Below are 26,992 nucleotides of genomic sequence, written 5' to 3'. Positions count from 1 at the left end.
CCACGCCACAACACGACACGAGTGACTAGCCATCGCCAACTTACCCGCGACGGAATCAGCAGCGAGTTGCATTTTGCAGGTCGCGGACCGTACAACGATTGGTTAAAATCAAAAGCAGCAACTTGTACACGATGCTAAATAATGATGACTTAAGTGACATAACTTGGCGCAGATGTTGAATTGTTTGTAGTTGTAGCACGAAGCTGACCTGCTTGGAAGTCAAAACTAATCTGCTTTTTACCCGGGAGCGGGGTTTAGTGGGATGGTGTCTGGTGGTCACTTTGATTTTTTATGACAGGGACCGCCGTCACAAACACGTTCAATGAACTTTTGAAGGTCATAGTAGGTCACTGAACGAAAATGATCCAGGTCAACATTTTTTTTTTGAACTTATCGCCCAGCGTAATCCTTGACGCATGTTGGAGTGGCAAAATAGGAGCAATCTCATAGCTATTTGGTCAACTTTACGTTATAAAGGTCATGCAAGACCGCTGACTTCATTTAGCTTTTCATTAGAACAGATACCTAGCCTCACGGCGGTCGCGTGAGGAGGTCTGGATGGTACTTAAGACGCCAATGTGGAGTGTGACCTTGTTTAACCTTATTCAACCCCAAGGTCATAAATGAGGATCCTCAAATTTGGACACAACTGAGTTCACGCACAGGTTAATGCACCCGGCGAATTTGGTATCGCTAGCTATATCAGAGGCATTCTAAAACAGCGCACATTTTGCTAATCAACTGTTTGCACGTTGTCGTTGTATTCCGTTCGGAATCGCCTCCTCCGGAAAACGAATAGGTTAACACTGTGTCTTACAGCAGCCAGACTGCGCAATCGACACCCTTGTTTTTTTCCCTAATGAAGCCCACAGAAACCCTGAAAACATCGCATGATGAACGGACGAGTCCCATTGCCCCAAACCCTGATGTGTGTTAAGGTTTTGCAAACGTGACGCACAAGAATGGTTGACAACGCTGTCCCTTATTCGATGAACTGGAATTGAAGCACATCCATCTGAATCATGTTGTGAGATTATGATGAGAATGAGAATGGCAGAATGTAGGACATTCCGCGTTATACCATTATGTTTGTGATGTGCACGCAGATAGCGTATGGGTGCCCGTCATACAGGTCTACACCGGCTTGTTTGTGAAACGTGTAACGCCAATTTTTGACAATGAGTGATCAAGGAGACATATATGCCATAATCGGATATCGCGAGTTTACCAGCATAAGGACCGAAAGACGAAAGAAACTCTCCAGAGCGACTCCAGACTCAGACCTTTCAGAGACAGTCACTCAGAGCGACAGGATAAACTCTCCAGAGCGACTCCAGACTCAGACCTTTCAGAGACAGTGACTCAGAGCGGCCGGAGAAACTCTCCAGAGTGACTCCAGACTCTAACCCTTCAGACTCAGTGGCCCAGAGTGACAGAAAAAACTCTCCAGTGAAACTCTCAGTGTTGACCATGGAGGCATCGGTTTAGTCTCTACAGATGTTTTTCCTCAAGCCAAATAATTTGCTTTGACGATGAGAAGCTTGCAAAAAAGGCCTGAGATCAAAAGAACTCTCTGAAGTAAAACGTGGCTGTGTGGAAACCAGCTCACCACCTGTATAGTATCTGAACGCCCCCGAGGGTCTCACTTGATCTTCAGTGAACAAGTGCAAACGCCTCTACTATCACACCCGAGAACATGAACACAGCCGAGGCAGCTTCCAAAGTAGCAGCTGTCACTATACCGGGCTGTTATTAGCCCTCATTAGGCGCAGTAATTAGGTACACTACATCACAGTTGCCATTCTTGTAATGTGCGCTCATTTCTTCCATTCCGGGTGACGTCAAACAATGAAATGGGATACCAACAGATGCACGGGAATAAACGCTGGACACATACCCGATACAAGCACCATACCATCTGAGCAAACTAGCCACAATCACGCACCGCGGGCCATGCCACCCAACAAGCACGTGCCCAATCGTCCTGAGTCGACTCTCGGGTGTCGCCGCCCGGCCCGGCCGGGCTGCGCTCGTCAGGCGGCCAGCCGGCCGTCGCGGCGTCCAATCCGTCCGGACATGCCACGCCAGCACGTTACCAGCAGAGGCGATCCGCGCGGTCGGTCTGATCTCATCGGGCCTGCCGGCCGTGACCGGGCCATCTGGGTCTGTCGGCCCGCGCCGGCCCGTCAGCGACAGGGCCGCCGGCGTCAGCCGGACCGCAGAGGGCAGGACGGACCGTGCCGAGCATTGCGGCACGTCAAGCTTTCGCCACAAAATTCTGCCGTTGACATGGAATTGCGCGATCGGATGGTAGGGGTCAGGGCTCACACAACAAGCACTGCTTAACGTGAGCTCTGATCCCTGAAATCCATCCATTCAAAGGGTTCGGATCAAATCTTTAAATATATATATATATATATATATATATATATATATATATATATATATCTCTCTCTCTCTCTCTCTCTCTCTCTCTCTCTCTCTCTCTCTCTCTCTCTCTCTCCCTCTCTCTCTCTCTCTCTCTCTCTCTCTCTCTCTCTCTCTCTCTCTCTCTCTCTCTCTCTCTCTCTCTCATAATTATTGTAATAACTACCTCTCTTACTTTTTGGGAGCTCAGTGGACCAGACTGACCACTTACCCGGGCGAAGGGTTTTCAACCGGCCACCCGGGAGCGTGTTAACAGAAAACAAAACACTTCAAATTTACCACCTAACACTTGCCATGATTAGTCCGGAATTAAGTCATGTGCTAATTTCCTAAAGAAATCCGACAGCGATGAAAAATAGAAATATAACCGTTAACCGCAATATTATGATGAGCTACGAGGTTTTACCCTGAGCTATTCACCTTCAATTTAGCAGGACGTACCGGTTCAAGGACGCTTCAGAGCAAACACTGGTCCTTTCGACAACACTCGATGGTTTCAGCGTGCTTATGACCGCGAGGTCGAGGCTGATAACTCAGCATAACACCTCGGCAGCCATAATGCTAAAAGACCTGGAGCTGAAGGCCCTTGCTGCTTATATTATGTGCATATATATATATATGAGGCATCAGATGCATGCATGGCGCGAAGTTTTTGTATCCACGTCACGTCTTTTTTCAACTATTCGTGCACTAATGCATGGTAAACAATAATTATGTGTTATTTGAGTACGGCGTTGGCGGCACCCGCTTACCACCGAGTCATCGCCGTTGGCAATGGACACGGCGGCTGAGCTGGAAACGCTGGAACACGCCAGGCATCAGGAAATATTGATGTGTTTTGAATGCATAGCAAGACGGTGCCAATGCCGGCAAGCAGCCAAGCTCTCTTGCTCCGAGGCGGGACCGATGCATCTTGGCGCTGTTCCCGGTGTGGTGCCAATGAACACATGTTCTTGACAAGAGGTAATGCACTCCTAATTAACACTAAATACTTAATGAACGCTGGGTCCCTTAACACGCGTCCGAGTGACCGGCTAGATACCCTTCGCTCGGGTGGGGGAGGGGGTCAAGTTGATCCCCGCTGAGATCTCGGGAACTAAGGAAGCTAGAGACATCAAACTTACAAGGTGTTTCGACCTGTACGTGAACTCACTTAGGTCAAAGTTTGAGCTTCCTAGGTTATGAACTTCATGCCAAATAAGGTCAAACAAGGTCAAAAGTCCGGGTCGGTCTTCAAAGTGTCCTAGAACCTAGATAACTGTTCTTAAGCCAAAGATCACCAGCTCATTTGGGGTCAGCGACCTTGCTTGACTTTTGAAGGTCATGTGACCAAAATCATACAAGACTGCTCTGAGTTTTGCATTTGAATAAGTGACAAAGATAACGCTAGGCAGTATGTTTCTAAAAAAATGCCGACATGGGTCGCCGAGGTCAATGACCTATTATGACCTCTAAGAAGTCAATGAAGGATATATAATGCGGTTCCTGCTATCAATAGATTCGAAATAAGCACCAAAATCTATCCCATACAGCAAACCTTAGAGTAATAAAACAAATTGGTTTTGAGATTGGACTGGGCTTCATACCTGACCTTAGGTCAACGTAATTTGCTCATTCAATATTTGTGTTGCCTAAGAAAGCATCTCAGGCATGTATGCTTCGTCAGGCACTCCGTTGTTGCATCAGATGAAACGATACCCTAGAAATTGCCTTCGTTGAAACTATGGCCTGACTTTGACCTGCCATAGGTCAGCGACCTTACAAGGTACATCTAAATTTTTGTGTCAAACAAACCAATTTTAAATTGTCTACAGCTATGCAAAATTTGATGCGGCTACGCCACGCTGTTCGGAAACCATTCTGGAAAACCTTGGGGGGTCAATTTGACCCCCCAACCGAGCGTGTGTTAATGACACGCATTATACTCACATAACTACAAGCGCATTTTTACACAGGTATCAACTATGCCAAGGAGAAGGATGTTGAACCCAACCCTCTATCCTTTGGAGAAAGCCCATACACCTTTCGGGGCAACATAACGCAATTTTTCATGGTTGCATTGACAACATTTGTCCACGTAGTAAGCGGATTCAAGCCTTCCAACGTGCCAGATCACTGACCTTCGACCTCATTTTGAAAGCTCTGTTAGGCAACCCGTGATGCACTCATGCCTCTGCATGCCCTGGATTTTTTTAAGTGTTTTGTCACTCCACATCACTTGTTTTACAAGTCACGTTTAAAATTCACAGCGGCTCAAATCTTGAAAGTCGCACGAAATGCACTCACACACCTCTTATATAATGAGCCAAAGTGACCAAGCTGTGTTAATGTAGTCACTATATTAACACACCTTGGTCGCTTTAGCATCCAAAAATGACCCTTACACTGTGTAAGGATCATTCCTGTTCGGCTAGGCAAGACAGGTCCTCATAAGTATCAAAAACACCACCGTGGTATATGGTTTTTACAGCGTAATAACGCAATAGCCCCACATGGAGATCACGGTGCCAGGTGATTTAAGGTCAAGGTCATAGAAGATCATAGGAGGCCAGATCAGGCGACCTTCTGTATGACCTTGCTAAATCCGACCTGACGGATCAGTAGCAAGACGTGCTGTAAAATAGCCGCAAAAAACTGTACAGCGTGCACGGGGACGCTGACTGAATTTGAATTTGTGCACTGCTGTGTCGGGCATAAGAAGAATCGGCAGGGGAATCACCATCCAAGCAGGCGAGGTTGACTAGAACGGCCAATACGGTGGTAGTTAATTTGGAAGAAATCAGTCTATCTTGAGAATCAAGTGAATTTATTTTGTTGTCGATGCATCAAGCCAGATCAAAGTCTTCTGCACTTTTCGCGGTCAGGCTGGATTATTTGTAATTGTGTGCGATTACCTAGTGAGGCCTGCGTGCACTTCATTGATTAGATCACAATTATCTCATCAGTTTTGCGATTCTGCAAAAGCTACGTTCAAAGCACTTAAACAATCATAGTTCGCTATTGTTTCAAAATTCCACCCAAAATCCAAAAATAAGCTAAACATTCAGCTCTATTGCTCATGAATGAATTGGAATTCGGCAAGCAAGGATTGCCTTCGAGATTCCCTTTGTATCGCCGTGGATACGTTTATTTTCTGAATGGAAATAAGGTGACAGCATAAAAGTCATTCATTGAACGTGTTGTGATAGCTAATGGTGGATCATGTTTGTTGACGCTGACAAATTAACGCGGACACGTCCCCTCCCCTAATGGTGGGCAAACAGAGGCCTTGGTTTGAACGACCCTCATGCACAACAACTCAACACTGAGCAATAAATGCCGCGTGCACGCGGGTCCATGATTTCGTCAAGGGATAGGCCACACTTCAGCGTGGTGCCCCTAGTACTTTGTGCTCCCCCCTCCACACATACAGAAAGTCCCTGGATTTCGGTCACTTTATTTTCTTGTTTTTTATTTTGATTTTTGCATCATCATCTTTCACATCTCCTTTCATTGTCAAGAGGACCAGTGCAGATGAGCCTTTGACATTTGGGGTTCCAGCCCTGTCCCTGTTTAACAAATATGGCCCTGGCCAACCTGCTGTTCTTTTTTGACACGGGGTCTCCCTTCAGACACTGTAGGTCCTTCTCTGTGGCAGGGGCCCGACCTATGCAAAAGGCCTCCTGATTAATATTTTCCGGCCCCGGCCTCGCCCTGCTTGGGAGAAGGCTACCCTAGGGCCAGACGTTACGGAACCAACTGTTCAGTATTGTTGGTCTCGGTCAGCTGACTGGAATAGAGACTCTCGCTGTTCCAGCGGGCCCCCGATCTGTGCGCGATGTACTCTGACATTTGAAGGCCCCGTCTCCGGGCTGCGGTCCCTTCATATGACCGCCAAAGGCCCCCCAAGGGACCCGAAGGACCCCTCGGGACCCTCAGGACCCCCGGGGGCCTAACGGGCGGGGCTACGTGCTCCTGTGCTCCTTCCCTAAGAGCGCCTTCATAATGGCACCCGTGGAGCTTGGTTCCACGTGAAAATAAAGATTTGGGGAGAGTTTCTGGTGCTCCTCGGATTTTATTGCGCCTAAAAATGGAGGAAAGAGCCGATACAGTATTTCGCCGATGGAGAGGCATGGCCATTACCATGCCCCCTGAATTTATTGTCTCTGAAAACAAAGATTTGGGGGCCTTTGTGATCCCCCTGGAAAAAGTTGCCTGGAGAAAATAAAAGTTATGACGCCCAAAACGAAGGCTTTAGGTGCTCTTTTGCAAGACTGTCTGTTTCAGAATTCTGTCAAGGTGAAAGGCAAAATGAATTTTGGTGTCCCTAGATTTCGCTTCCTTTTAAAGTTACGACGTTTGAGTCCTCAAATGGCCAGTTTTGAGTTGTACCTTTCAAAGATAAGAGTTATGGTGCCCCGAAATTAAGCTCTTGGTGTCCCCTTTCCCAGCGGGCCAATCAAGAATTTCGTCAGGGTGGGAGGCACATCATTGTCGTGTCCCTGGAATTTGGGGACCCTGGGCATGGAGCTTTGGGGCTCATTTGACGCTCCTTGACTGCAATGCCTCTCTGAAATGAAATTTTGGGTCACTTACTGCGTCTCTGACATTTGGTGTCTCATAACAACAAAGGTTCTGGGGATCCAAAGTGAGGATTTTGGTGCCACGCCACAATGGGATTTTGGTGCCCCTTCAGCTCAAGAGGGCCATGACCACCTGGCCCCTCTCTCTAGATCTGCCACTTTGCACGCATAAGTGACACAGAGCACTTGTACATCAGATGAAACCATTTGAGGCATCAGAGTGCCACCCTTTCCAGCAGGATATTGTCATCAGTTTCCACACACCTCCCAGGAGTTTCCACACCGATGCGTGGCTTGGCGCTGCCATCTTAGGTTTCCAGTGTGACACGTCAAGACCGTATCAGCTGTCCCCGTCGCTCAGCTGGTAGGGGTGGAGCGCTCTCACCAAGGTGCGACAAACCCGTGGGCAGAAGTCAATATCGACACATGGCGGTGCTACCTTGAGATTGAGTGTCATGGTCCAATATTTTGGTGAAGGTGGGTTCAAGGTCTTCAAAATAGGTCCTGAGTTGAGTGTTGGCCCTGATTAATAAGATGCTCTCCAAAACATTCGGTGGAATTCCTTTAAAAAGTGAACTGGCCGCTTGACACATACCCGTTCATTATCAGACGCGAATGTATATTACCCATTGACCTGCAGCTGACTTTTACGATCGGATTAGAACTATGGGAGCCAGTGTCCAGGGCGCAGTACCATCACCTATCTCGCACCCGAGTATGGCGAATTGCTGCTATGCTTTGAGCCGTTGGCCACGGTTCCTTTTCCCCGGGATGGAACGTTACATAATACAGCGTACAGCCCTCGGAAACCCAGATACAGGTTCTCTCCAGCAATTGCACCTGATGCAGATCCTTCGATCCGTTGGAGGGAAGCCGGTGTTTTATGGCGTCACGTGACGCGAGGCCGCCGGGAGGATCGTCGGGCGACAACTCCTCCAGCTCGACGTCCTCCCACTCGTCCTCCTCCGGCGACCTTCCCTCCCGCTCCGCGTTAGAGTCATCCAGCACCGGGAACTCCCCGCTGCCCACCTGGAACATCGACAAAGCGGCAGCTCCGTCAGCCGTTCGGACTCCACCGCTCTGGCGCGCGAGCTGACGCAGGCCGGCCGCTGGAACCGCTGCTGTTTTTGGGACGGACGAAGAACACAAGGCCTGAAGGCCCGGGAGCGAAAACACGAACCGGAAAGCCGGCGGCAGTAAGTTTTTCAAGGCGGAAGATGTGTGCCGAACTGATTTCTCAAAACTGTCTGTTGTTCATCAATCGTAAGAAAGTTTTCCCTCTGTCCATCTCGCTCTTGCTTACGATCTGTTCTCACTCGCTTTTTCGCGCACTACAGTCATTGGTTTGTTTTCTCTGCGCTTCTGCTCATCTTGTCTCTTTCTGTCGCGCTCTGTTCATCTCACCACTTATAATTCCGTCGTCCCCTCTCACCCTTCCTCTCTATTTAATTTTGCATGGGTGTTGTTTTGTCTTTTACGCATCACTTACGCAGATAAATTCGCATGAAGCTGGATTTTTAAGCTCCAACGTGCAGGCATATGAAACCTGAGTGTTTTCGAAGCGACTGCGTGACAATCTCGATGAATGATACCCTTAATCCGGTCAAACAATGCAACCATTTCCCGTGCGATCTGATGATTTATGAGGGGCATCAGCAGCTACGGTGCCCTTGAAAGAATTCAAACATGGCGACAGAAAAACAGCACTGTTCTTCAACACAGCTGATGAATAATTGCAACAAATCCCTGGCAAAGTCCCATTCATAATAAGGATCCAATTTACAATACATTCATCAAAAGGCTTAAGCTTTTGTAAGCCTGAAAAGATGGGCGGATGGGTAAAGCTCCTTCTATTTTACTCCTGCTCTTTTGCGAAACGAACCCAGTGGGAGTTGAAAATCAAAGTGCAGTGAAGGAACGTCACCTTACGGTCCGGGAAACTCCAAAGCACACCACTCAGAAGGCAAACTGCCGAGGCGATCTCGTGGTCTGGCACGGGTACGACGCAAACAGTTTTTTTACCCACCTGTCAGTGGCAATTTGGTGGTCGAAGGAACAGCGTATTTGTGAGGCTTTCCACCGTCACTGCAGCGTCTGGTAAACACTTCAAGTCGCCGGATTGACACATATGGGAATCAGAGTCGACCAACAGTATTCGTTACTCGAACAGAATGACAAGTGATGTGTATTCCGGCACACCGAACAGACACGTTCGGTGTGCCGTTCCAGATCCCCATCCCCAGAAGTTCCAGATCCCCGTGCATTCTGGATATAGAGCAGCTGGCTGCGCCTGAAGGTCAGCTCCACTTGGGATCACAGCAATGTATGAAGTCAAACAGGAGTGCAAGAAAACTAAGAAACCGTTGAGCGCAGAGGGTGGCTATATCAATGCCTTTTTATGCGAGGCAATGCAAATTGGAATAATACAATATGAGCCAACGGATTTACATGACCAGGTGAACTGAATGAAAGTCAGCACAGTAGACTGAAGATCATTAGGAAGCTCTAGGTCACCAATGAACTTCTGTGTAAACGCAAGATTTAAAATGTTTTATAGCTCAATGCTTAAAAAAAGCGTATGTAATTTCAACACGATATTAAATTCAGCGAAAACCATGAAGCGACGTTGAACAATCATAAATCACGCATCCCTGAACCACAACACACTAAACATCTTCCAAAAAGCCTTCAAAATTCAAATTTTGCATACAGAAAACCCACCACGCTGCAACACGAGCCCAGTGTCACCCATGCGTCGTACGTCACCTTAGTAAAGAAGTGCACGCTAGCAAACTCTAGCAGTGTGGCGATGACGAAGCCGAAGCTGACCAACAGAAACCAGTCCAGGGCGGTGGCGTAGGACACCTTGGGCAGTGAAGTGCGAGACTCGATGCTTATAGTGGACAAGGTCAGCACAGACGTGATGCCTGCAATCAGGCCAGCAACTATTAGTCGTGGGCACGTAACAAAAGCATGTCATTACCAGCGAGCAGCAGCATTTACTGGGGCAGGGTCTTCATCACCTAAAGTCGCAGTACACATTGTTCAAATTCGATGATTTCGACAGCCAGGCAGAATCCCAACTCATGTTTGCTTGTTGCGAGCATGCAATGTCAGCAACCACCAATGTTTTTTTCTGGCCAGACATGTTCGAGCTTTGTCTTTTTTGTGCCTTGAAGGCAACAGGTCGAACAGGAAACTATGAATGAAATGTGGCCGGAAATACAGAGCTCATCGCGCAAATTCATGTCCAGCGTAAGCCATAAGCGCATGACGCGAACGCTCTAGCATTTTCATTTTCCTATACAAAGAGTCAGTACATTGTGATCAGCTGCTGACAGAGCCAAAAATTTCGATGATGCGTCAAAGCTGACCATCTGCCCACAGCTGACTGAGGCGCGTCTCAGAATGCCGCGTGAACGTGACAAGGCAGTCTGGGATGATACCCCACGGAACCGTGGTGCATCCAACGAAGAGAGACAGAGAGAGAGCACGAGGCGCCGCCCGAACGCGGCCCACCAGCGACCCATGGTGAGTTGCTAGTGGATCGCAAGCGAGCCGAACGAACGCCGAGCCGTAGCAAACGCCCGGCTCGCGTGATCTCAGTGCCTTCAGCAAAAGGGCGCGTCGATTTCAATCATTCATCACGGTTGCGCCGCATCAGGCGGGGCAAAGTTGACTCATCTCTCGGTTCGCCTGGGCCGGTGTCACCCATCACCGCTCGATCTGAGAGGTTACGAGGCCGAAACCCTCACCGAGGCTGACGCGGTCGGCCGTAGCCTCTCGGTTGATCCAGAACGACACCCAGGAGAGCACCACGATCAGGGTGCACGGCAGGTACACGTTGATCATGAAGTAGCCCGTGTGCCGCTGCAGGTTGAAGTTCACTTGTAAAATTGAGTACTCCTCGGCGTTCTTCTTCCCTGAAATGGGTGGATGGTTGAAACTGGAGTGATGAATGATTAGGCGTCGCGGAAAGGTCTGAGCACGCGTTCAAGCACCGTTGTTAAATCACTACGATTGAGCTTCATCTAAGACGGTGACGTGTGACACAAACATAACCTTGCCCTTCCGCGTCACACGCACGTTAAAGTCAAACTGAAAGATGTATTTGGCTTACAGGCCTTGCCGACACATGAAATGGTCATTTGCCGGTAATGTAATGGTCCAAGACGGAAGCATTATACATGTGTCATTATTACCTATCGGTGCGTTATCGCGACACATCAAAGTGCCTAAAAGTTGTATATCATGCGCCACAACAAATCGCGTCAACTGATGATCACAAAACCTTAAAAAAATAGCTGACCACAGGAGCCATTTGACTGCAGCTAGCCGGTCAGAAGCATGCGGAATCCCACCCAGCTCATCCTGCGCAGCCTCGGCAATCTCGGTCACACAGGGAGGCGAGACCGGAAGCTGGTCACACCGCCGACCTCCTCTGCTGAGGCCGCGTACTGCAGCAGCTAGCCGTTATCCCGTCTGGCCGCAGCACACCTCCGACCTTCCCCTGCTGGGACCGCACACTGCAGCCATCCCGACGGTCGGGTCGCCCTGACCCCGTCTGGCCGCAGCACACCCCCGACCTTCCCCTGCTGGGGCCGCACACTGCGGCCGTCCCCACGGTCGGGTCGCCCTGATCCCATCTGGCCGCAGCACACCCCCGACCTTCCTCTGCTGGGACCGCGCACTGCAGCCGTCCCAACGGTCTGGTCGTCCTTATCCCGGCTGGCCGCAGCGTCATGTGTTGGCTAAATAATCGATGCCATGTTGTGCTGTGATTCTGCCGATTTGTTCCAGGGTCGGGGAACATGTCAAAGTATATCGCGAAACCCAATTTGTTGGGTCAGCCACTACCTGGCATTGCCATGGATTGCTGACTGTGGTGCATATGCAGGCTCAGATGGTTCTGATTTCATGCTTGGGCTACCTTAACGTAGCGCTGCTGCCGACGGCCTTGGCAAAATGCGGAGATGACTGGCAATGCACAAAACGCCTCTATGAAGTCGATGACACCGCTAAACCCGAACGTGTTGAACTTTTTATAGCCCGATTTGTGCGCGGCCGCTACACCGAGCGCTACAGGTGCCAGCAGAAAAATCGCTGCCAGGAGACGAGCGCAATCACCGAGCGAACTGCCAGTGTGCGGCCGCATCACAGGCCCCCCCCCCCCTCACCCCGCGACCCTGCTCGCGGCTATCGTCGCGCCCAGCCCCGGCCAGCGGGGCCGCCGGCTGGCGACGATCCTGGCGCACTCACCGCTCTTGCGATGGACCGTGGCGTTCCGGAACGGGAACGAGATTAGGTCGAACTGCGAGAGGTAGATGCCGCGGGCCAGGCCGACGTTGATCTCTTGGTCCCACTCGTACACAAGGTCGCGGTCCGTGTACGCATCTGTGACGGGGGAGGGGCGCTGAAAGTGCGCTCGGTGGAAGGGGAGTGGGCGGGGGGGGGGGGGGGGGGGAGGGAGCGGCGGAGACGCCGTGCGGAGGTACCATGATGGCAATGGATGGTACTTAATTATCGTACTGGTGGGCTTAAATGTCGCAGTGGTGGGAGATGGAGAGGCCGGCCACCGCCGCTGTTTAAACATGGGCCAGAAAAACGTCGCACCGGTTGTCATAAGGCAAACGTGGTTCGGTGGCATGCACTGATCGGGGACAGCTGGTGCCTTACCAATGCTGAACAAGCGACGTGTTGCTAGCACGTGTCAATGTCGTGAAAATTTCTGTTTTAAAGTCGTGAAGTCAGCTAATGACGATCATTGAAACAGTGCAGAACAGCAGATGCACATTTGCTGCCTGCGCATCTCGTGCACTCACAGCTACCAATGATGAGAGGGCATGTCTGCTTGTCCATCGGGAAGTGCTGAAGAAGCATAGGGCACTTGGCCTTGATCGTCAGCCTGCGAAGACAGAGGGTTTCAACGATGAACGTCCCAATCGCGAGTACGTCTCTTCTAACCAAACAAACAATCAAGACTGCCTCGCAAGTTATGAAAACCGTTATAAAACCGTTGAATAGCGTTTCGAAACCGTTAATAACTGTGATCAACAATCACTGCTCCAGTGTAAGTTCCAGAACATCCAAAAGACCATCGATGAAAGATTGGTGATAGCCGGCAACCAGGTTTATCCTGGGTAATGGGTGGTCACATCATCACGTGTTTCCCATATTTTTAAGGCAGTTAGGTGGAAACAATATACAACATATATACATAATCTACGTCATCAATAATATACGCCATGGAATATGGCGAAAAGCGAAGTTTGGATTCATCTTAGACTAGTTGCGTGGATCATTTTGATTCCGTGCCCTTGAGAACATTCTGCACACACCTTTGCTCGCGACTTGCCGTTCGAATTCCGCACCTAACTCACTTAAAGCCATCGCTGACAACGACCCCACAACGTCAGCTTCAAAAGACCAGCATTAAAAAACCCAGCGCCGGCCGAGCGTCAAAATTAGCGGAGCCATTCTGCCACTTCTGTCCCGATGGCCCTTCGGCGAGCGGGGCAGTCGAAAGTGCCGGCGCTGCGCTTTCGACCTGCCGCCGGCCGCAGCGGCGCGCGTCCGATCGGCGTCAGCCACTCACCGCATCGAGTAGAGGATGCTGCCGTTGCTGCTGAGCCGGATCAGCTTGTTGGGCCGCGTGATCATGTGCACGTAGCTGCCGCGGCCGTTCAAGAAATAAGTGTCCGGCTTCCAGATGCCCTCCAGCATTTTGATGTTCAGACTCAGCTGGTCGATGGAGCTGTTGAAGCTGAGACGTTCGTCGCGCCACATTTGGCGGAAGTAGCAGTCCATCGAGTACTCCTACAGGCGCAGGGAGGCAAAACTGAAGAGGGGGGGGGAGAGGGTGGAGCAGGGCCAATGTGGACGGTGCAAGGCAAAGCGGAAGGAAGAAACGAGAGACGCTTTTACTGATGAGGGGGCTGACATCCGATCGACCAAAGCTCTGGTGACGTAGTGGGAGGTGAACACGACCAAGGAAAACGTCCCGCGGCGATAAATCCAACAGTGGTACCTCTGATAACAGCCCCCAAAAGGTGTGTGTTTATACGATCCAGTCTCACCGCACCGCCGAGGAAATGCTTCGCACCGGACCCGTTCGGAAACTCTGGACACATTTCAGCACATCAACAGATGAAGACGTACAGACGCAGAGAGATCACGGGAGGGGCGCTTCGGACCTCTCCACGTCCTACCACACACACACGCTATGAACAAAAGTCTTGTGTCTTCCGTTCCCGTTCGATCGGCGGCATGGTGGAGGTGCCGAGAGCGGCGATCACGCGGAAGCACTCGGGCTAACAGGCCGTGGCCTGAGGGAGAGACGGACGGCACTGACAGGTCCCGTCTGATAAGAGGGGGGGGGGGGGTCGGGGTACGTCCACCCGATAGGAGCGGGCCTGTCTGGTGCTGGGGATTGCTCCGGCCCAGGCCGGAGGTCATTCTTTTAACTAACGAAGCAGCTGCCATCTCGTCAAGGAGAGATCCATTTCCCGGCATCCGCTAGCCTTCCGTGCTTTGATGACCAGCCTGCTCCCTTTGGCTACCAACGATGCACGGGGAACTCCCAATGGAGGACACTTTTGTCTGGGACACGCACCGTCCGGATCACGCCTAGAAAGCGCATGAGCAGGTGAACATCTTTCAGACAATTTTGTTTGCCGGTTGTGATATCGAACCAATCGTAGTGATGATATTTCTGAGCATTTCTAGCCTCCCGCCCTCCAGTGCACTTCGCACACATTTCAATGCCCCGTTCTTCCCTGTTGGAACCATTTGCAGCGTCGGGCATTGGCATTGGTATGTGCAGCGTGGATAATAGTCACAAGTTTCCCCGAGTACTTACTGGCGCATGTAATGGCCCAGCTCATTTCTACCTAGTACGGAAACATCACTTGGCGGAGGTATATCGAAGCCTAAAATTTTGCGACCATGAGACATGTCCATTAACCTCACCCTTCACTGACGGGTCTGGTTGCAAGTGCTATTTTCCAGCTCCATCCAAGCTAAGGCCAATGGTACCAAACCTCACCAGTCTGAGACGATTCGACTAACACCAGCGCTTGGAGGGTCACTGTCCACTGCAACAGCCACGAATCAGTCGGGCGTGTTTCGGGCCCTCGAAGGAGTGCCTGCGCCAGACACCTCTGCTACAACCAGGAACGTGATGGTCTCGTGTAATCCCCATGGCTAACAGTCTCAGCTATTTGGGTCGCACAATCCCAGAGCGATTAGCACACACAACCGGCGCAGACTTCGGATATCCCATCGGGTTCGGCAGCACGTTTGCTCGATGCAATCGGCCCTTCCTGGAATCCGACAGCCGCAGCTGCTGCTCTTGTTACGGCGCTGGGAGCTACTGCAGAGCCGTTCCGCCGTGATCAAATTATCAGCCGCCGGTGGCTTAGGGCCCAAATACACAGATTTGTTGCGCCGCAGGAAATAAATTGTTTCACAACAGGGGTTTTCACGGACTGGCGGTACAAAATTCTGTCTAATCAAATACAACATCTTTAAATTAAACCAATCACCAAGCCTGCTTTTTCGCAAGTTCCGAATTTTATTCGGTACAGTTACATAAGTCCAATGGAATCGAATTCAGATTGTTATAGACGGGCGTAGAGGATGTGTCATGTAGACTAGGCCGCAAATAATCCACGACGTTTTCGGTTTGAGACATTAGTGCGTGGTTGTCCATCACGGCTGTTAGCTAATTGACGGACGTGTATGGAATCCCAAATTCGCAAATATTGCGGGAGCAACAAAGGTCTGAGGCCAGGAAACGCTTCATAGGATTAAGTATCCTATTTAAATCTAGGCAATTTCGAACAGGCTGGCTGCCGATAATTAAGTGGCTGCAACGCCCAAGCGGCGTTCGCAGAGGTTCTTGTAGCGGACCACCAGGGGCGGTCCACGTCCAGAGATATGCGGAAAAGCAACGGCTGCGATGATTTGTACGCAGGTCAGCGCTGTACCAAACACATGTTTTCCCGCACCGGCTTTGCAGATTCGACATCTGGCACTGATTTGAAGCACCGCCAGAGGCGTATTTAAGTATCAATGCGTAATGCAGAGAGATAAATAACACCAGTTGTGATGCAACACTTCTGAAGTATTTCTCTTACCGCCATTGTCAAGATTTTGCAACAATCACTAACTCCATGTTGGCTTATAGTCGCAACATCGAAATACAAAAAAAAAATGCAGTGGAGTAGGGTTTTTGCTCATATGACTCAAAGTTCAGATAAGTTTCGCTTTTTCTTTTCTGGGGGAGGTTCAGACTACAAACTTCCTTTTCAGAGCTCCCAAACTATCATCGGTACCATACGACAAGAGAGTCCAGGGAGGACGAATCGTCGTCCCATGGATTTCTAGCGAAATCCGTTACGTGAATATGGGATTAACAATATCAGATAGCACACATACAGGCACGTCTACCACGTCTTGAATTCAATTAAAGAACCCTTCAATTTGTTTCAGTCTGTTTGACCAGGTCAACCGTATTGCCCGGAGTATTTTTGATCAGTCCGGTCTAACCCATAGACCGGGCAGAATTGTCTTAAGTCCCGGAGCTTAGCAGCTCATGAAGAGCTCTAGCTTGTAGTGCATGGTTTAATGCACACGTCTCTAACTGCTCATTTTCCTGTAGTCAAATTGTGCTAACTCGTCCGTTGCTAGTGACGAAAGCAATGCTGATGTTTGCTGGGCAATTTTTTCGAGAGATTATTGGATAGTTCGTTCATAAAGGTGACTGATATGCATGGTACCTCGCTGACTTTTCCGTTCGTTCGACGTTCCACTCTTTCCGCTAACGGTTTTGGATTTGGAAGCCATCTACCAGCCGCCATCACACTGTTTCTCTGCATTCTCTCAAGGGCCCAACTCACCATGAAACGTCCAGGAACGTAACCCAAGCTGCAAATCACCACACCTAGCTCGGAATTGGGCCACACTGTTGAACTAGCCTGGACCCACGATAAGCAAAACGTTCTGCTCCAAGACGGACCTTTCTGAGCAGAGCAAGACAAATATTTCCTGGTGATTGAGGTCGAGTTTCGATGTGGCCTATATCACCAGGTGCCAAAGACCACGCTCATTTTAAATGGGATACGCGCGACTAAGCTGCGGTCACTACATATGCTACTTAAAACCTCCTCGCGCTCGCTAGGTATACAGGGTCTACAAATTCAGCACACATCTTGGAGCGTGTTTTCGATTGAAGGCAGTCCGTGCCGAATGCTTGCGAATCCCGGCGTACACCTGTCTGGAATACATGGTTATTTCTGCCGCGTGCAAACCTAAGTTTTGAATGCAGAGGACTCGGGCAAAGCATCTTAATTATCATGCAAGGTTAGACTCATACGGTCAATTATCACTGTAAAACGTTGGGTTATTAGCGTGCTGCATTTTATTGTGAGTTTTTATGGTAAAGATGACTGGTATTCGGGGCATCAGGAGGAAATAGTAGAACAAAGATATCGAGGAGTCGTTGCGATACATCGCGAAAATACCCGACTTTACAAGGATTGTTCACGGTCTCGAGTGACCATGGCTGCTTCGAACATCAAGTAGAGTCATGATATTTCTCAGTGATTGCATGTTGGGCTAAATGAACTAGTTTCTCTGGTATGCTAAACGATAGTTGTCTTCATGAGAAACCCGTTGTGCCGAAACTCTAGGACTTAAAAACCTCCGTTACTTTTTTAATGACATACCCGTCTTGAGACAGGCCGATGTGAGTATGGACTCACCATGTCTAGTTCGGAGATGGGACCCATGCTGCGGATCAGCATGTTCGTGCGGACACGGGTGGGACCTGAAACAAGCGAGACATGTTACTTGCGTGGTAATAGCTGGACAGACAATGCTAATTGACTTCAGTCTATTGGATATCCGTGATATCTGAACGAAACGGTGCTATATGTATATATACATACATACATATATATGTATATATGTGGGTATATATATATATATATATATATATATATATATGCACATGATGCCGGGTCTGAGAAAAGCGGTAAGAAATGCCATAAAATAAAATACCTCTATATCAAATGATTCAGCAGCAGCACCAAGAAAACTTAGCACAATACTCCTATCAGGCCTTCATTACATCACCGGTGAATAAACCCACTAACTACAATTCTAACGTAGCATAAAAATTATGTTTCCTTACCTGGTTTCTTTCACAACATGCTGCAATAAATCAGCCTATAGACGAGGATACCAGATCTGTATTTCGAAACTCGGATGCAATAGTAAATCTACAGTGACATACTGGCTTCGACGTCACCCTAAGCTCCAAAGCTATTGAATAAGCGCGTCTAAGGCCGCCCAGACACAATGATTTCGATATCAGCTAGCAGCTGCTGCGTTTCATGCGAGGCAAGGCCGGCATCGGACGAAGATTTATCGGGACGACAGCCATCCATTCTCCTTTCAACAACATATGTCTTCTCGGACGGGGGCCAGTGTTTTTGCTGTGGAGGAGCTGTGCCAAAAGAGACGGGCGTGCGGCGCTGCCTCCGACTTCAGGCCCGTTCCGAAGCGGCAGGCGCCGCATAACCGCCAGTGACGGGCGCGTATGTTTGGCTGCGAGGCGCGGATGCACGACACTGCATCGGTGAAAGGATCGGACGCATTTTCAACCTGTTATGTCTGCTGTATTTCACGGGCTTGGCGTGAATATAAATGTGAGCGGACTTTGTTGGTGCCTGGTCACGGTTAGTGTCTGGGCACTGTTGGTGCCTGGGTACTGTTGTTGCTCAATTACAGACGCGTTTAGATCCAGAGTATTCTGCGGTCTGCCTTTAAATTTTGAGTGGGTTATACAGTTCAATCACAACACGGTAGTTTTAGGTTACAACCATTCATTTCCCTTCGATATAACCATTTATTTCATTCATCAGACCGGATTCAGGTTTGGCCAACTCACTTGCTTGCTTACTCACTTTATCGGACTAATTATACTATTACAATATGTCAGGTCTAAATGCCAAAGACACTTCAGATGGGTATTTTTCCATATCTCTTAAGGGCAAACCGACATGAGGCTAAACCCGAGTTCGCATCCCTACTCAACACTGGGGTGTTAATTCATGGAATCGACTTTAAAAATTTTAAAAATGCTGCAATGGCATTCCAGCATTCCAGTCTGTATCATCCAAACTCATCTCCGGGTGACACGGACAGGCGCGGTTCATTTGTTTATCATTCTAGCATTCATTCATGACAACGTAGTAAATTTTTCGCGCATGATCAACATGCAATTGTTGAAGGCCTTTTACGGTATTGACGGTCCGTATCAAATGGCAGGAAAAACTAATAAAACAGCTGAAAGTGAAGTATGATGGTGTCGAGTGTTAAGCCCCGCTAATCATCGATATATTGTACGAGTTCTGATAATAAACGTGTGATTATTGGCCACAGAAAGTGATTCAGATAATATACGACATTTCTGAACGTTTTCAGGCCAGTTAATGCTAAGTTTAGCGTATATTGTTTTATGGAAGTGCACAGCTGCAAGTGATATTTTGGGAACAAAAGAAATAATCATAGGTTTGAACGTACACGGATATAAATGTGAAGTGCTTGTGACAGCGCTGTCTTACCCCCACTATTCGACAGCTTTTTTCTTGCCATTTTTTATAGGGAAAGGTTTATAACTTTGAAGGTTCATGAGCTTAAACTTTATCTGAAGGTTTATAAATTTGACCTCAGCTGACCTTACATTTCCTGTAAGTCGCTAGGGTACTTTTGTGTCTGAAACAGGTCTGTTCCACAGCTGCATCCAGTGAAATATACGTCGAAGCACATTGTGAAATGTTTTCTTATGTAAGCTTCTGGTATAGTAATATCGAACGGTGATCTGATCTGAGCTGATTTATTTGGTGGATCAGAAATTATCAAAATGAACTGTCCACCGTCTTGAAGGTTATTTCCGTGCCCTCAATATCCGTCTTGACGTGTTAGCGCAGGTTTTAACTGCACCAATCAGAGCGACCGTTTTAACCTTTCGTGACGTTCGGTGACCTTATCTTTAAACTAAGATCAAATATTTGGTGTTTATTCTTCGTGACTTTATGATATTTTTGCAACGGTATCTTTTTTCTTATCCGGCGTCTGAAAGTTGGAGATCCCGGGGGAAACTTCTCCCCCGCCCGGGTCGAGCGCGGTTGTCTCAGACCCCGGCCGGACACGAGTAAACAACTAACATTTTTAGGGCGGAAAGGAAAGGCTAAACACAAGAAATCCAGCTTTGCCGTGTTGAAACGTACGGCTCATTTACGTAAAACCCATCTGAGCAATGATTGTATCAATGCCCATTTCACAGGCCGGAGGGACCCGCCCAGTCCAGACCCCTTCCCTTCACCTGATAGCCGGATGGGGCAAAGAACGGATTAATGCGTGTCACCGTCCCATGCGTAAGCTTTTAACGCAACAAACTGACAGCTCAGGTGGTTTCAACTGAATTGCACAGTAACTCTTTACTCCTGAATACTTATTGTGCTAACATTACGCACGTAATCACCTGAGAATGACCTTGCTATTACCAACAGCCAAACAGCTTATCACCATGGTTAGTGAAGTTGCCTAATGCCTGTGGCCAGTGATCCGTGGAGTCTTTACTTCATACTCATCGGACGGGGCCATCCGAGATACGATTTAATGCTTGCAGAAGCAGCAATTTGTGATCCGTGTAGTCCTTAGACGCCCTCCACACCATTGTGACTGCAAATAGCATGCGTACTTTCTTGCCTGCAAACCAGTTACGAAGTGAATTTCAGCATGTCGCCCTATATATGCGAGGCGCCCATTGCTTGTTCTGGCCACGTGCTTTTATGCTGAACTAATGAAAAATGACGCCTTCACGAGCACCGTAAAATTTGCCCGTGCTGGTTTGGAGTGAAACAACCACATGTATAGCAAGAAGGTCGGGGCTCTCACGCAGCCTGACGGTATCGCCACGGCTGCCGCCACCCACACCTGCAGCCATCAGCACTGGTCAAGGCCTGGTTAAGGCCTTGGGGCACCGATGCCCCACCTGGAGCGCACGTGATTCTCTGTAGAAAATATTGCTACCAGAAGACGTACTTTCTTACTTGAGCCAACAACACTTGATGGCAGAAGCACAGCTATCGAAAGCGTCATTTATTTTGACGCATACGAGCCGGAGTGCCTAGGTGCATCATCCAGCCCATATCAAGTCGGTTTATATATATATATATATATATATATATATATATATATATATATATGTATGTATGCATTATGCATTTACATATATCTATGTATATATCACACACGAGACTCACCCGAAATATAACTGACATATTTTTTTTTTAAAGATGCCGAGTGCCACTGAGTATGTATGCTGCCTTTCCATTAGCATGGAGCAAGCTTAATAATAAATGTGTCAAAGTCCTTTCGATAAAACCGCGGTCTAAATTCACCGTTGTCATCATGATGATCTTGTCCTACGATACACAAGTCACCTGTCCTGTTGTAAGCCTGACTAACACGCTGCAGTTTAATACAAGCTATCCGAAGCTGCTTTCTACCCAGCTCTCACTCGTCCAGAACTTGGAAAATGAAAGAGAACCTACACGTCACGCTTACCGAGCAACGATGAGGAAACGGTCGCCCTGCGAGGGTTAGCCCGACCCCGTTAGACTTGTCCTCAATAAGTCCGAAAATGCCAGATGTGGGAGGAGCCCACATGCCGCTGGATTAAAGACGTGTCTGTGCGTGACGACGGCGTCGGGCTCGCGGGCGGGACCTGCCGTCCTGCGACTGACCCCGTTCTGCACAGCGGAGGTGTCCTCTGTTTCACCAGCCTGAGTGGTCTCGCTGGGCGCCTGCACCAGCCCACCTCAAGCACACCAATGACCCAGCCCGTGAGTCGTAGCCCGTCCCGACCATCAATATCTTGTTTAAGTGGACGATGACGCGAGATGAAATATACAGCTGAGTCCATGGCTCAGGACAATGGGAGCCTAAGAGATGTATGGGGAGCCGTAAGATGGTCTTTCAGGGCATCCTGACCGGAATGTATAACGAGCGCCAAGCTGACATAACTACAGCTGCCCGCGGCAATATCCACCCAATGGGCTATTGTTCTGCGTGAAGCATTCGACAATGACGACCTGTATTCCACCCTCCAAAACCGGCGGTATGACGTCACCCTTTGCGGCGGACGCATACCACCCTTGGCAACCGGCGGTATGACGTCACCCTTTACGGCGGACGCATACCACCCCTAATAACCGGCAGTATGACGTCACCCTTCAGGGCGAACGCATACCGCCCTTGACAGCCGGCAGTATGACGTCACCCTTCACGGCGGATGCATACCACCCTTGATAACGGGCGGTATGACGTCATCCTTCACGACGGACGCATACCACCCTTGGTGACCGGCGGTATGACGTCACCGCTCACGGCGACGCTGCGACACTTCCTTCGAATCATGACGGAGGCGCTGCCCAGCTTGCGGCCTTCACAAAGCCTCTATCGACGCCCATAATCTGTCCGGTGGCTGGCATATTGGTGACAAACGAGGCGTGAGTGGCCGCGGGTAGACATGACACGGGGCTAATGAGAGCGAGGAGGGGGGCCGGATTGCCCGCCGTCCGTGGAGAGTCGGGGCTCCTCCTGAGGCGCCGCCGCGGCGGACAGCCAGGCTTCCTGAGAGCCGACGATGTGAATACCGAAGAAGGCCAGGAACGGAGTGGGGAGGCGGGAAGAGGAAGGGATGAGGGAAGAGTGAGTGAGAGAGGAAGAATGGGGAGAGTTAAAAGAAAAGAAGAGAGAAAGAGAGTAAGAGAGAAAGAAGAAAATGAACGGACGAGAATGGGGAGTAGGAGGACGAGGAGGAGGAGGACGAGGAGGAGGAGGAGGAAAAGGATGAGAAAGAGGAGGATGAGAACGAGGAGGGGGACATAAAATTAAAGGAAATAGCAGCACAAAGAACGCGGTCGTTGGTCTCTTTTGCTATCTACGAATAACTTCCATGTCGAATGTCTCTGCTGATCAACTAATATTACTCCATGAATAGCGTGAAACTGTCGATTTTATTTATTTTCCACAGATGCAACACACCTTTTGCGCCATTGTGGGTACAGCACGCATTCACAGAGCACTTATCTTTAAAAATATTAATGTTTTTCTCAAGAAGCTTTTTACCATTGTCAGCATCAAGAGGCCTACAACAAAGCACTGACGAACGTTGTAAATCTGAAGCGTTCTCTCAGTTCCTTTGGTTCCTTTGGTCTAACGTGCTTCATTGTGCGCTGAAGAGCTTCTTGAGGGGAGCGGGAGTTCTCGGCAAACACATATCTGACGTCGGTGTTCAGAGATTGATTGCAAGGAAATGAGAGAGTAGCGGCTTTGTGTCAGGTTATAATGGATCCTTCAAAGGCAATAAGTGATCCTGAGCTAGAGCAGCGATGAATCATTGCATCAGCAGCGTTAGAAGGCAGAGCTGTGACACAGCACGCGCAGTTTGGTAGTTGCTGCCGTCCTGCCAAGCACGTATTTTTGATGTATCACATAAAGTTGTCCGATTCATCCAGCCACCTGACTTTTCGCAAATGCTGTACAGCATGACACATAACACCTTGCTGGCACACCCAGCTAAATGGGCTAGAGCGCCCAAACCTACACCAACCATCGCAATTTCAAAGAGTCGTTTGGTCCCCACCTGCACCAGCGCGCCACCATCAGAGGTTTCCACCCCGTGCACAGCTTGCATGCCGCCTTCTCCTGCCGCCGCCTGAACCGAGGCAGGCTGAGCCGAACGCCGCCAGGCGGAGCGCGTGCCGAGCCCGTGCAACAGCGCCTGACCGCCTTCGGGCCGAAGCCCGCCGCTGGAGCCGCGCCTGCCGCCTCTGGGCCGCCTCGCCTCGCCCGGCGGCGCATACGGCACCAGACCGGCGGACACGCCGCAAAAAGTCGGCCCGGGCCGGCGGCCGGTCGGCGGCCCGTTAGTTCGGCGTCGTTTGGGGCCGCTGGACTGGAGAGGTCCGGACAAATGATTTTCAATATCGCGCTTGCAGACGCGCCGCGCGCCGGAGGCCGGCGTTGACGCCGGAATGGACGGGAGCGGCGCAGAAAAACGGCGGACGGACCGCGGCGAGCAGCGGCACGGTGCGACGGACGACACCGCGGCATGCGACTGGGACTGGCGGCTGGGGTTGGGGCGAGCGCCAGCTGCCCAAGAAGTCCCAAGCCAGGCTGTTTGGTATGTTTAAAGGTAGCCGTTAGTCTGTTGCTCGACGCGATTAGCTTGCTGTGCACTTATACCAAACGCGCCAACATTTTGCCGCAGGTAGTCGAAATATGCCGCTGATATTGTTATCAAAGGGCTGGATGTGTCTATCGATATGCACAATATGTGTTAAGCCTGAATCCAGGCAAACTCATTCATGGTCTTAAAACTGCGTCATCGTAAGATAGGCACGTGTTACATCTAATTCGCTCAGCAAAATTTATCCTTGAGTACTCGTAAAAAAGCTTTTCGCACCAGTATAGATCTCATTTTAAATTGCGAGCGCCTTCCTGTCGTGGAACAGGAACGTAGCCTGGCGAAGAGGAACACGGAGGTCATCCCTTCCATTAGCTAAAAGCGTTATACTAGATACTCGGCGACTTCTCAAGAATTTGATCCAACTTCGCGGGATTTCTGAAAGAAAAAAATCCTCTAAGCCGTCTAAAATTGCAGCTATTTTGAAAACAGGTCAGTGGCTTAAAATAGACGCATGACTGTCTGACGTGAATTACGGAGTTCCCACTAAGTGCTGATTCAAACGCCGCCAAAAAATCTGTGCTGAACATACCCATCCCACACTATCCAGCGCACGTGGGGCGCATACCTATGTGGGACCTTCGAAGATACCCTGTATAGTGAGCAACAGTCACTGGTCGTTGTATTGATTCATAAATGTTGACATCTTACACACGTATGACATAGCTGTGATGTTGACAACACACATATGATTACATGTCACAGGTGTGTCGAATTTTTGTGTTTTAATGATTTATTTTAGGACTTAAACAGTAAATTTTTTCCAGAAAGAGACCGGTTCCCGCAATGAGCGTTTCGTCTTCCACCAACGTTCACGCAAGTCGGAGACTGGTGCCATGCCAACTGGAAAGCGTACCACGCGCGCACAGGAATGCGAGCTCCAGGTCAGGAGGGCTCCACATCACGAGTAACAGCAGTACCAGGATTGTAGTTTCTGTTCAGTTTGAGTCCACAGCCTTCTCCTCTGAGAAGAAAATTGTTTAAATGCCGCTCATTAGCCGTTTCTGCGTATGTTGGGTGTACGGGGTGGTTTTAACCATTTACTCTGTTTAGCCTGGCTCTAACTCATGTTGCGAGACAACGTTCTTGAGCGGCACGCATGTCTCAGCTCTCCCCCGCGTCGTCGCGCACCATATTTATGGGCATGGTCTTCACGGCGATTGGCGGATCGATGGCCAAAATCCCCTCATTTTCCGCGCTGATCCGCTGATCGCCCCACTCCATACCAATGAGGGCCCATGACACTTTCCACTCATCGCGCGACTCAGGCAAGGCCGTGCCCGTGACGCCTCTTTGCCAGGTGCTCGTCCCACCTGCGCTCTCAAGCGAAGGCAACGCTCATGCACGCTCGTCGCCCAGTCGGCTGCACACAGATTGCTGATGGTGTGGTTTGCCAGCTGCGCATCGTCTTTCGCTCCCAACGTTCGTGCTCAGGGACATCGTCGGAGACAACGGAACTCCTTTGCTGTGAGTGGAACCAGGCTGAGCCACGTCTTTTTCCCCAGTCAAACCGGGGAGCGAGCGTCGATTACGCCGGCCTGCGAGACGGGACGCACTGAATGCGACTCATTGGATCCCCGAATGTTGAACGAAACAGATCGGAACAGACGCGGCAGTACTCGCTCCAACGAGCTGGGACCCACGCCGCCTGCATAATTCGGCAATCGGTTAACGGCAATGCCATTAGCGTTTTAAATTGAATCCGGTTCCTTTGAACAGATTGTCGTTTAGCACGAGATCAGCAGCGGACTAAGCAACGATTGCCCCCGTCGGCCCTTTGCAGTGCGAACTGCTTCCAAATAACGGAAAGTGTAGCACTGCGCATGGCTTAGAGATAGAGGTAGCTATCAGCAGGCCATTAATGATACGCGAGCTAAATGCGAACAAACTATAACTATACGCAAACTATGCAAACTGGCTAACCCTCTATAGAAAACCAGAGCGCACAAATGAACGGCTGTCAAAAAAGGAGGCATACGAGTCGGAGGCGGCTGAGAGCTTTTTGGGTATGGAAGTGTGTATTGCGGTTTTTTGTGCAAAAAAAGAAAATCACGGCAAATGCATGTGTTTATTGTACCTAATGCCCTGAGACAAATATGATCTTGTTGAATAACACAATTCCATTCCATATCAACACGAGAAAAAATTCAAGACATCATCGGACACGTCGTAGGTGTAGCTGCTTTAAAGCCAGGCCAATATCAACGCTAAATAAACGCCAATTTACTACATTCCATACGGACAAAACTATCGCATCTGCCTAACGAAAGACATCTCACAGATTTCGGCTATAACAAGCACCAACTACGCCTTGTCTGTCCGGCTGCCCGGGCAGAGCTCACCGACGCCGCTGGCCGGCCGCTGCATGTTGTCGTAGTCCTTCAGCAGGTTCTCCAGCACGGCCGAGATGTTCTGACTGAGCGCCAGGTTGGCGTGGCGCCGGTGCATGCCTCCAGTCGTTCCAGGGTGCCGGTCAGGTCCCACCTGGGATCCCAGGACACGATACCTGCGGCCGATGGACCCGGGCACCGGTCAGGAATGCAGCACGCCGCATAGCTCCGGCGCTGCTCCGGTGCCATTGTCTTAATGCGTGTCAGCATGAATATTTCATGGGTCGTGCTCGATCTGCTTTGCGAAATCCTGCATGCGTCCGTGCAGTGGGCAGTGTCAGGTCAGTCTC

General features: G+C 49.7%; 1 protein-coding gene across 1 annotated transcript in view; it reads right to left on the bottom strand.

The window, feature by feature from the left end:
* LOC119101335 (gamma-aminobutyric acid receptor alpha-like) overlaps nt 1-26,760 on the bottom strand; it is a 31,137-nt gene extending 4,377 nt beyond the window's left edge. Inside the window, exons 1-8 of the mRNA XM_037224649.1 lie at nt 26,655-26,760; nt 17,753-17,817; nt 13,585-13,805; nt 12,812-12,894; nt 12,249-12,383; nt 10,745-10,912; nt 9,756-9,916; nt 7,830-8,018 (exon numbers count right to left, since the gene is read on the bottom strand). Coding sequence (XP_037080544.1) covers nt 7,830-8,018; nt 9,756-9,916; nt 10,745-10,912; nt 12,249-12,383; nt 12,812-12,894; nt 13,585-13,805; nt 17,753-17,817; nt 26,655-26,760 — 1,128 coding nt within the window. The remainder of the gene's footprint in view (nt 1-7,829; nt 8,019-9,755; nt 9,917-10,744; nt 10,913-12,248; nt 12,384-12,811; nt 12,895-13,584; nt 13,806-17,752; nt 17,818-26,654) is intronic.
* Between the last annotated feature and the right edge of the window lie 232 nt (nt 26,761-26,992).

The sequence above is a fragment of the Pollicipes pollicipes genome, unplaced genomic scaffold (assembly GCF_011947565.3).
Source record: "Pollicipes pollicipes isolate AB1234 unplaced genomic scaffold, Ppol_2.1 Scaffold_2555;HRSCAF=2994_pilon_pilon_pilon, whole genome shotgun sequence".
Taxonomy (NCBI): domain Eukaryota; kingdom Metazoa; phylum Arthropoda; class Thecostraca; order Pollicipedomorpha; family Pollicipedidae; genus Pollicipes; species Pollicipes pollicipes.
The sequence above is the reverse complement of the archived record's forward strand: the minus strand, read 5'-3'. Positions and strand labels throughout refer to the sequence as shown.